This window comes from Cucumis melo, chromosome 2 (genome assembly GCF_025177605.1).
Source record: "Cucumis melo cultivar AY chromosome 2, USDA_Cmelo_AY_1.0, whole genome shotgun sequence".
NCBI lineage: Eukaryota > Viridiplantae > Streptophyta > Magnoliopsida > Cucurbitales > Cucurbitaceae > Cucumis > Cucumis melo.
The window spans coordinates 23,048,305-23,059,947 of record NC_066858.1 but is presented as its reverse complement, the minus strand read 5'-3'; the positions used below and the strand labels follow the sequence as shown (position 1 = coordinate 23,059,947).

The 11,643-nt window shown below is 31.7% G+C and overlaps 2 protein-coding genes across 3 annotated transcripts; one reads left to right on the top strand and one right to left on the bottom strand.

The window, feature by feature from the left end:
• Positions 1-29: 29 nt before the first annotated feature.
• Positions 30-5,550, top strand: LOC103494192 (uncharacterized). 2 transcript variants are annotated; one of them, XM_008455274.3, is made up of 12 exons: positions 30-862; positions 1,048-1,832; positions 2,011-2,123; positions 2,227-2,346; positions 2,433-2,520; positions 3,784-3,875; positions 3,964-4,068; positions 4,353-4,462; positions 4,575-4,662; positions 4,754-4,789; positions 4,889-4,972; positions 5,078-5,550. In XM_008455274.3, the coding sequence occupies exons 2-11, from the start codon at positions 1,076-1,078 to the stop codon at positions 4,970-4,972; spliced, it is 1,593 nt and encodes a 530-aa protein (XP_008453496.2). In that variant the 5' UTR covers positions 30-862; positions 1,048-1,075; the 3' UTR covers positions 5,078-5,550. The 2 variants fall into 2 exon arrangements, 1 of the variants encoding a protein (XP_008453496.2); XR_001763231.2 differs by lacking the exons at positions 4,754-4,789; positions 4,889-4,972; positions 5,078-5,550 and having other exon boundaries at positions 3,788-3,875; positions 4,575-4,614.
• Positions 5,551-10,277: 4,727 nt separating this feature from the next.
• On the bottom strand, positions 10,278-11,272 carry LOC103494340 (uncharacterized). Its single transcript, XM_008455470.3, has one exon. It carries the CDS (start codon positions 11,147-11,149, stop codon positions 10,640-10,642), a length of 510 nt encoding a protein of 169 aa, XP_008453692.1. The 5' UTR covers positions 11,150-11,272; the 3' UTR covers positions 10,278-10,639.
• Positions 11,273-11,643: the final 371 nt, after the last annotated feature.

Here is an 11,643-nt window from a genome sequence, read left to right as displayed (position 1 = left end):
TTCTCTTCCTCCACGAATACTTTGAAAAGAAAAAGAAAATCTATATAAAAGCATTTAATTCATCTTTGCTGTGACACGACGAGTGCAACGGAATACGGATCAATTACGAGCTTATTTTCTTCAAAACCTCTCAATTTTAAATTTAATGCCTACGTCCTCCTAGCCCTCAATCTTTGTTCTCGTAATGCAACACATGTTTCACAAAGTTAAATCCTCGCTTAATTCATTTTAGTTTATGAATTTCATTGTCCTATCGAATTCATTTTTGCTTGTTTGATAAACTTGTTTACGACTTCCATTGTGTTCTTCTTGTGTTTTGTAAGTTTTTGTTTGTATGTATTTGGATCAATGTTTCGCTATCATTCTTTTTCGTAGCAAAACTATATCGAAAAAGTATAAACCTTAAATCCTATTTGCATCTACACCTACCAAAGGTACATTTATACAATTGTGTAACTATAAACTATATAATGGATAATAATTTTTTAAAAAATCACAAATATAATACAAGCTATTATGGTTTTTATGACATAATTTAGGTGTTATAGCAAAATATATTTGCAGCAAAGTGAATCAATAATAAAAATATTGATCTATCAAGAAAGATTTTGATATAGATTAGGTATATATTTTAGTATTTTGAATGTAATTGATATTTGGTATTATCCCAATTATTTATTTAGGTTATATGAGTATGTACTTTTTAGTTTTAGGTTGGGAGATTAAATTAGGCCACAACAGGAAATGGCCGAATAAAAACGAGAGAGAGGACGACGAACACCTTGACACTGTGAACAAAGGGAATCCCATTACCAAATCGTTTGTAGACGAAGTAGGCGAGCGATTCTGCTATCAGCCAAAGGTATGTCTTCTTTCCTTCTAGCATTGTTGGCTACAAGCTTTTTTTGGGGTAAACTCTACAGAACCATGGAACTTTCTGCTTTCTTTCACTTCTCATATGGCATATTCAATATAGCCGTTCAAAGTAAATATAATCCCATTTGTTTCCCCCGTGTATAGAAAAGAATTTATGTTCGTTAATTTTAGGTCCAGGATTATAGAAAACTGCTTGACAATGTCCGAAGAGCCCAGCTCCGGGCTTAGGCTCAAGAAGAAACTCAAACTTGCAGTTGGAAAATCTAAGAGTTCGAAAAACTTTGATAGAAGCACAGGAGATAGTGTTGAAAAAGCTGTTCGGAAGGGAAAACTGAAGCCTGCGATTCCTAACGTAAAAAGACACAGAGTATATGGTGGCGTAGATAGTGATACGAAGGTTACTTCATTCACTGATGTTTCGAAATCCAAGAGGAAATCTCTTTTTAGAAGACGACACGATGAAGAAGTTTCTGGAATGCCTTCAGTTTTGCCTTCTAAGACTTTCAACCGCTCTTTTAAAAAGCAAGAATATGGGGTAAGAAGTTCGAAAGTATCATATGAAGAAAGGAAGAGTAGAGGGGAAAAAGACCACAATGTGGAATATATAAGGAAGTCACACTCGAAAAACACCAAAGATTCGATCAAGACATTGAATTATACTGAGAAAAAATTATCGAAAGTATTCTATGAAAAAAGGAAGAGTAGAGGGGAAAAAGACCACAATTTGGAATACATAAGGAAGATGAGTACCGAAAACATGAAGGATTCGATCAAGTCATTGGATTTTACTGAGAAAAAATCTTGGGGTGTAACTCCTTCAGATCCTGCCAAGAAAAGAAGTGAAAATGGTGATTCAGAGCTCCTAATTGATCAACCAAAAAGGAGGAAGCTGACATTTCGTAGAAATCCACACGATCTCACTAATAAGCGGCTGGATGACGGGACAATAACTGATGGTGAGTTGATATCCATGTCTCAGTTTCCTACCAATCCTATTCATTTTCTAGGATGTAACTGAACTACTTTATTTTCTAATAGGCTAAGCTTAATGATATATTATCTCGTTTCTGTTCGCTTGAATTCCTATATGAGTTCATTTTTCCCTTTCCTTAGAGGCTCTTCCTTTAATTCCAGAAAATGTCAGACAGGAGAAAGCAAACACAGAGCAAAAGGATAAGATGTCAAAGAATGCTGAGTTTCGAGCCATACAACCTAGTAAATCTATCATTTCATTCGTAGAAGAGAATGTAAGTTGATAGCTATGTGTTTTTAAATTTGTTTTGCTTTTCAGCATTCTATTAACTTTTCAAGCGTTGTTCCATTTATGATTATTTATTATGTTGTTAACAGTTATTGGGCCGTAGGCGCATGATTGAGATTGAAAGAGCAGGCTACAACACTGACCTCACTTCCCCTTTGGATAATATCCCCTTTTCTAAAAGTGATGAGAGAGAAAGAATTGAAGAAAATGTGTGTATTTGATATTTATGTAACCAAAATGTTAATTTTTTGTTCTTTCCCATTCCTGTCATGTGGAAACTAATTGTAATGCGCAGATATTCAGGAATAAGTTGACCTTCTTTGCTGCTGCAAAAGTTTCATCATCTTTTCCACCTCCTGATGTGCCAGAGATTGCATTTGCTGGTACGCATTTAAAGTTTTGCACATGCTTAGTCCTATCTCAAATTCTCGATACACTAACTAGTAGTTCTTGCAAATCTAATTTAAATTTGTAATGGTTTCCAACTTTCCAATAATATTCAATAGATATGTTACTATATTTTTCTCTCAACTCATATGAGAAATTGAAGTGTACTATTATTATGAATTAGCTAGTATTTCTTAGGGTGTCTGGTTTATATTCGAAGACTTTGAGCAAATTATTGCTAGTTATATCTCGAATGTATTTGAACTGAATTTTACGATATGGAAATAATGAAGGTTTTGCTCCTCCCCTCACAATAAAAGGAATATTCTTTTGGTCATGGTTTCCATTTGTCCTTAGTTTTGGAGCGAGAGGAATGATAGAGTGTTTAGAGGTATAGAGGGGGGATAGTGAGATTTGGTTGTTGGCTAAATTTCACGTGTCTATGTGGGCTTTGGTTTCGAAGAACTTTTGTAACTATTCTATAGGCAACATTTCAATTAGTTGGTTTCCCTTCCTTTAAAAGGGTGGTTTTGTGGGCTGATATTTTTTTGTATGCCCTTGTATTCTTTCATTCTTTCTCGATGAAAGTGATTGTTTTCATCCAAAAATTTGGTCCTTAGTTTTGAGCTTAGTGTTCATTTGGTAGTTTCTAGGTTTTAAAATCTTACCTTTTTACTATAGTTTTGAGTTTATTTTCCTTTTGGTCTTAGGTTTCAAACTTTCAAGATTTTACCCTTTTTACTCCTGAGTTTTTAGGGATACCTCTGTGTTCATTTTTATAATTAGTCTAAAATAACTGAAAATAATTATAAATGAAATTCACTAGCCACTATTAAATTAATACAAATTTCCATTTTATAATTATTTTAAATTAATCAATTGAAAATTGTCAGCCATAACCAAAAGTGTACATTAGTGAAAACTCGGGAGTATAAGTTTAAAGTCTTGAAAGCTAAGGACAAAATGAAAATGGAATTCAAACTCAAGAGCAGGAATGTAACATTTTTCTTGAAATCTAGAGATTGAACAGAGAAGTGAGTGTATTTATCTCAAAAGCTAAATTGCTTTACTTTTAGTTATTGAATCTATTTTCCCAACTCACTTAACCATGCGTGGTTCTGGACGGGGGATGTTACCATATAGTTCTTTTTTAAAATTTTGTTGGATGCTTGGTTTGCTAGAATAATATTGAATTTTTTGTTTGGACATTAGTTCTTTGAAGACTTTTTGATGTTGCCTTACATCTTTCTTCATGATAGGAAGATCAAATGTTGGAAAGTCATCACTGCTTAATGCCCTTACAAGACAATGGGGTGTTGTACGGACATCTGACAAACCTGGTCTTACTCAGGTGCTGACATCTATAATTTTGACTACATCTTGTGTTTGATTGGATATGTCTATTAAATTAACACTTGGCAATATTTGTTCATATACAGACCATTAATTTTTTTAATCTGGGATCAAAGCTATCTTTGGTGGATTTACCTGGATATGGCTTTGCTTATGCAAAAGAGGAAGTTAAGGATGCTTGGGAGGAGTTGGTAAGAATTTCAATTCTAAGTTGGCCTGCCCAAAAAACTGATTGTTTACGATAGCAATTTATTATTTCTTTTATAAAAATTCAGATGTTATTGTAAACTCTCCTTAATCGTTCGTTTCTGAGCTATTGGAATGTAAACTAACAGTGTTACACAAAAAGAAGAAAGGACTGCTTATAACAACATGAAGAAGTTTAGATGTATTGTTTAATTATGAAGTGCATGTTGCTTCCTTTTAAGTTTTGGGGTTGGTTTTATCTAGTTGACCGATTACTTATATATCTCAGGTAAAAGAATATGTTTCAAGAAGAGTTGGTCTTAGACGGGTATGCTTACTTGTTGATACAAAATGGGGGTTGAAACCAAGGGATCAAGAGCTCATTGATTTAATGGAAAGGTACCAAACTTACAGCTAATGCAAATTACTTGCACTTAATATATAAATTATATGAACAATTAAGTTTTCATTGGAAGTATGATGTATTGAAGTTATGGATTCACTGTGATAGATCTCAAACGAAATACCAAGTTGTATTGACGAAGACCGATACAGTCTTCCCAATGGATGTAGCACGTAGAGCAATGCAAATTGAAGAGGTTTTTAACTCTCCATACGACTATAATATTTGTTCTTAAATCATCATTTGTTTCTTTCTTCTAACAACTATTAGTCACAACATTTCTTCAGAGACTCACGGGAAACAAGTCAATTGTGCAACCTCTGGTATGAAGAAAATTGTTTGTTGAGTTAATTATTGTCACGACTTTCCCCAAGTATACTGAGAGATCAATAGATCTGACTGTGGTTGGTCAATTATTTCAGATGATGGTTAGTTCCAAATCAGGAGCTGGCATCCGCAGTTTAAGAACGGTTTTGGCTAAAATCGTTCGGTTTGCTAAAGTCTAGGTGAGAGGTGCCTGTTAAAAAAACGATAATTATAGCTAAGCAAATTAATCATAAAGCTTCTTGCAACGGTCATGGATGTTCTACTGATCAGCTTAAGTTTGGCAGTCAACTTGGAAATACAACGAAGTCCCTGCTGCAATTTGGCTCAACTCAACAAAGTGAGTAATACACAATATGGGCCATAGCATAAGCTGGAAGAAATACGAGGCATCGTCCCTTTTGGGTTACAATTCAAAGATGTGAAGGAGAATATTCCACAGGATCAAATGGGCTCAAAAGGGTCAATCTTGTTTGCTTGCTATGGCTGTTTTGGAATATTACCAACTGGTTTGCGGAGTTTTCACAATCCCTAAACTTTTTCTATTCGTCCTCTTTTTGCCCTATGTATAAGATAGGTTTACAATACCCATCTATACCAAGCCAGCATTCATCAAATTTCATGACTTTAGGTAGAAGATTCGAACTATGAGTTTCTTGGTCACTAACAAATTTCGATATCTTGGTTATTAGCATACATTGTTTTTAAACGGAAACAAGCCTCTATATTAATGTTAATGAGACTAAAGCTCGGAGTACAAGAGTATTATGTTAAGAGCAAAAAGAACTAAGGAAAAATGCAAGCTAAAACTAAAAAAGAACTCATATATGTTAAAAAGTCTCTTTATTTGATCTTGTACTAGAACAAAAAGAAAAAGAACTAATGCAGGATAGGTTGCAGGTTGGTTGAGTTATATTGGTTTTGACTATATTATTTTAGTATTATTTAGAGCTAATGTGATATTTTTGAGGGTATTTTGTCTTATAACAAATTAATTTCTGTTTTTTCTCATCCTCATGAATGGATGACGACGTTGACAGTTAGAGTTGAGTTAGTACACCATCTTTTACTTTTCAACTTGGAAGCCACCATTCCTCTATTCCTTATTACATATGGCTGCGAATTCCTTATTTTCATTATATTATTTTTTAATTAAAATCTTGATTTTAGTTATTTTAGTCAAATTTGTTCAATTTTAGTTTCTCTACTTAAAAAAAAATTGAACCTTGCCCTTATTAACTCTTTTAGTATTAATAATAATTGTCTATTGCAGTCTATCACGCTATTTTGCTAATTTTGTAAGTAAGATAGACTCAATTTTCTTTATTTTAACCTTTCAATTCTTTTTTCCAAGCAGCCATCCATCATTATAATATATTATAATATAGTAGTCTACTTTTTTTTTTTTTCTTTTGCATAAAATATTAAGCTTGTGGCATCGTGGGTTATCACTAACCAAATCTTTAACCTTATCTGATTATTAATATTATTTGTCTTTGACATCCCATTCATTTAATTATTCATAAGAAATGATAGAAAATGAGTGGTTAGGTTAGGTGGAAAAACAAGCAAACTCCAATTTCATTTCCCCAATTTTCTAAACCCAATTTTGACAATTCCTTCCCCTTCCTTTGATTTTACCCTAAAAATTCTCCCTCTTAATTCAGATCCAGAGGTTAGAGAAAGAAGTAGAAGAAAAACAAAACAAAAAGAAAAAAAATTATGTGTCCGTTGAGATTTATTCTCATATTTCTCTCAGCGACGCTTGCCGGATTCTTCGTTCTCCGCAACCTCAAATCTCAGCCTCAAGATTTCGTGGCCGGCGATAATTCCGACGATAGCTCCAAGGAATTAGATTCCTCCGATTCGACCTCCTGCTCAAAGGTTCTTCTAATTGTTCTTCATCGGAATCTTGCATTTTCTTTTCTTTTTCTTCGTTTGTGTCTGAATGGAATGATTGCGGTTGTTGTTTGAACAGGTGTCTTCGGGGTTCTGGACGGTGGTGGATATGGCCAGCGGCCGCTACTTATGGAGGCATTTGTTTCCGTCGTCGAAGAAGCCTTCCGATTGACGTTTCGGCGGCGGCCTAGGGCTCACGTTCTTCTGTTGTATGATTAATAATTCTCTCTTTTTCCCTTCCCATCTTCGAGTAGATTTTGTAAAATTCCTCTTCTGCTTCATATCCAACATTGTCGTTAACATCTAAATCTGTACAATGTAACCAAAATACGTGGATTGAACAACGTTTTGTGGATTCGATTTGTGATGCAAAATTTTCTAACACTCGGCTCCTTGATTTCCATTAATCTTCATTCCAACTGGGAGTCAGTTTTGAATAGAAATTGATACCCTTTTCCAAAAAATACATACAATTGTATTATTGATTTCTCTTAGTATCTCTATAAAAACCAATTAAAATATACTTTTAAAAAAAAATATTTTGACTGATTCTCAAACACTTTATTTTGATCTCAAATGAATTAAATTTAAACCATACACTTGGAAATGGATTACACTTAAATGTTCAAAATTGCTTTCCTTTCTTCGTAGAATCAAAAAATACATTTCAAAATTTCTAAGAATGTTAGTGTATGAAATAAAATGTTGTAAAGGGATTCTAAGTTCATTCTCCCGTTTTATTTCTTAAAATCAAAATGCATTTCATACACATGAAAATTAGGGAATGGAAAAGTATTTTTGTTTTCCTACTAAGATTTAAGTGTTTTAATAAAGTTGTATGGAAGAAAAAATGAATGTGCATTACTAAATCTGTATGGTATTCCTTTGTCGAATCTATTTCTATTTGGTTATTCACATTTTTCTGGGTTTAAATGAAACTTTTTTACTTCTAAGAGTAGGGTGATCATCGGTCGGTCTGTTGGTTTTTTAATGAAACCGGTACCAAACCGATCATAGTTAGTTTAGTAAATGTTTAAACTGACCTCGACATTGATGGGTAAGAATTGGTCGGTCGGTTTTATCGGGTTAGGCCTCAATCAGTTTAACGCTTAGAAATATTTTTTGAAATTCTTTGATTTGAAACCGACCTCGATCGACGGACTTTAGTCGGTCAGTTCGAGTTTTCTGTCTACCATGCTCACCCTTGTTTAAGAGTATGAATCTAACTCTTGAAAAGTTTAGAAATACTTTGCAAATGGAAAAATTAATAATTTTTATCCATATACTAACGATAAAGGTATTTTAATAAAATTTGAAAGTTCGAGGATATTTTTGAAGTAAGAAATGGATACCTTCGATCTTTGAAGCTCGTAAATTCATAAAAATATAGCTCCTAAAAGAATATGTCACTTTAAAATTATAGCCTTGCATATATTTTACTGAAAAATATCCAAACGAATGATAAGAGCCTTTATTTCATTCCACAATACACAAAAGGGGTATCTATAACATATAGTTTTTGGTGGTTGGATCTATTTCATATATATATTAATTTCATTCAAAAAACTTTGAAATTTATGTTCTTTTATTGCCCAATTTCTGTTCAAGATTTAATAGGTTAATTATATGTTTATTACAAGGAAAAATATGTATTTGGCACGCAGGTTATAGATTAGTTTTCATTTGGTTCATAGGTTTCAAGGTGTTACACTTCCCGTCTTAGATTTTGAATCTAATTTTAACTTATTAGTCCTTAAAATTCAAAACGTGTTACAATTTTACACTTGAGAATTTGTTATTTTTTAACTAGAAACTCACATTTAGTCTTAAAACGTTAAAGTTCTATTAATTAATTTAAACGAGTTAAAAGAATAATGTTTATTTATTTTTCACTCTAGTATTAAAATGAATTTTAAAATTTCACTTCATAATTAATTTAAATCAATTAATAACATAGGGAGTAATTCGTTAAAATGAAAAGTGTAAATATTGAAATTTAGGTACCATATATACTTTCATAAAAATATAATTAACTACAGAATCCTAACAATTTGTAAACACAAATGGAAAAGATAAAATTATTATAAAGAATATCTTATTAGTCCATAAGATTTGAGTTTAACTTTTATTTGGTTTTTTAAACGCTACACATTTAGTCCTTATGAGTTTGGGTTCTTCCAACAAACTAAAACCAAAATCAAAACTTAAGAATTAAGACTCCGTTTGCTAACCATTCTTTTTTTGTGTTTTAAAATTAAGCAAATTAATTTATAGTATTTTCACCTCCAAATCAATTTCTTCCTTTATTATCTATTTTCCACGTATTGTTTAAAAAACTAAGTCAAACCTGAAAATTTAAAAAAATATATAGTTTTAAATAAATAATTTGTTTTTCTTTGAAGTTTAACTAAGAATTCAATAATCCTATTTAAGTAATATGCAAATTAATCTAAAAAATTTGATAAAGAATAAACTATTTTTTAAAAAAATAAAAAGAGAAATGGTTACCGAGTCTTAATGTGTAACATTTTGAGAGGGAAATTGTTATGAATAATTTTTTTTACAAAATATAACAAAAAAATAATTATATTAAAGAGAATTGGACAAATTTTGTTATACTTTATAAATATAATATTTTTTTTTTATTTTTTTAAAATAACTCGTCATGAAACTTAAAAACCAAATAGAAACGATCGCAAACAAATTTATTTAAACAAAAAAAAAACATAAATCTTAAAGTTTTTGAATGAAAAATTAAAAATACCCTTTAGTTTTTGGGATCTCCCACTGTAAATTTTTGCTTTTATCACATGTTGTTTCCTATATTTTACTTTGGCATTGGTATATTTGTAAACTAAACCTCCCCCATCATATTCCATACATTTTTCATTTTACATTACTAATATATCCAATATAATGGCTGCACCTCAATCTAAAGTTGCCATCTGCCAATTTCATTTTTTTTCTTTCGAATATCTTTTTTCTTTTTAAGAAATGGAAGGACAACGTTTTTCATAAAGAAAAGAAAAAGGGTGGAAATAATTCAAGTAGATCATAGCTGATGTTTGGTAAGAGTGTTCGTCCCGATCTTCATTTTGGATTGAGTTAGTTTTTATTTTGGGTTGGGTTGGATTCAGGTTACGGAATTGACCCAATCCAATTCAAATTTCTAATATTATTACAACTCATGAATATTATAATTAATATATATTACTATAATTTTTTTTTGAAATTTTTAAAGTTTGTAATAGTTACGTTCAACTTTGATATTTAACTTTTGAGTTTCATTTGACTTTTTATGAAATTTTAAGTTAATAAATAATATACGTAAAAATAGAAAATAAAATAAATAACCGACAATCTAAACCAACCCAAAATTTGAGGATTGGACTGAAGATTTTATTTTAATTAAATTTAATAAATCTTCCAAACCCAACTCATTTAAACTTACGGGTGATTTTATTGTTGAAAGTTGCTTCGGAGAGAGTAGGCTACAATATAGTGATGACTAGTGGTTGCAGTACTAAGTATTGTTATTTCTTTAATTGCTTCTAATAATGTTTCTTTTAAATAACGAGAAAACAAATATACCAGGAGAAGGTAAAATAGAATTAATGCAATTGTTTTTATGTGTTTCAACAAAGTATGTCTCTTCTCTCACAACCCACTTCCATCAAACAATTAATTTACATCTTATTCTACATAAATAAATAATTAAATAAATAAGAAAAATCTGTTCATAAGCCTAAGAAAGAGAAAAAAGAAAAAAATGTATAAGAAAGAATAAATAAACTTTCAAGATCTCTGTTTATTTATCCACTCATCTCTCTATCAACTACGATTGATCCAACCAAAAAAAAAAAAAAAAAAACGCTACCAAATTATTCGTAAATGTAAACTAATCTCATACATTTTTCCCGATTATTCCGAATTCCCGTTCGTCTGTCCTTCTATGTGCACGAAGTTTCAGCAATTGTTTCAAGCGCCGGCTTCCACGATCTCTGTTTCGACATCAATCTCTTTACCGCCTTCGAACTTTGATTCTCTCCATCATCATCTTCTAATTTCAATCCCTTCACATCCGCGGGAGAATTACAGAACTCACTGATCAGAACAGGAAAAATCCTCCCAAATCCGCTCGAATTTCCCTGCTTCAAAGCCTTTGTAGCGATGAAAGTCAGAGAACTCATTTCTTCGAGTGTTAGAACAGAGTAAAGAAGATCCATGGGAAGAAGAAAGTATAATCGCCGCCATTCCAGATCTTCATCCGGTAATAGACCTTGAATACGATGGCCGACTTTAAGATCGCTGGAATCGCATAGAAATTTACCGGAATGCTCGATCATTAGTTCGGCGGCGGTCACTGGCTTTGTGAAGCTCTGTAATGTTCCGTCTAAGGATAAAACCTTTGCGGCGCCATTGGAGGCGATTGAAGGAGCACAAGAAGCTGAATTCCCCATTGAAATAGCGTGTTGGGAGAAAATGGGAACTGCGCCGATAATGGAATCTCTCTCCCCGAGGCTTGAATTTATACATGAATACGACAGAGAAATAGAGAGGGAAAAAAAAGTGTGTTTCTTTTTTTTTTTTTTTTTTTTTTTTTTTAATTGGCAAATTATAAATTTTATATTTTGAGTTATTATTTATTATATGATTTGTTTGTTTAATTTAATAGTTATTTTGAAGCAAGAGAGAACATAAGAACAAACAGAAAACCACCATTTACAGCCTAATGCTTTTCAATTTTGATTCGTGTGTAGATAATATTAAGGATGTATGAATAATTCGACATTCGATTATCCAACTCATATTATAAAACTATATACATATATTTATTTATATATGTATATTTTATTATTAATAGAAGAAAATGAGATAAAAAAAGGTTGGTTGATACTTCGACAAATTGTCAACCCAATCAAGCCAAACCAACCCAACTTAGTTCATTTACACT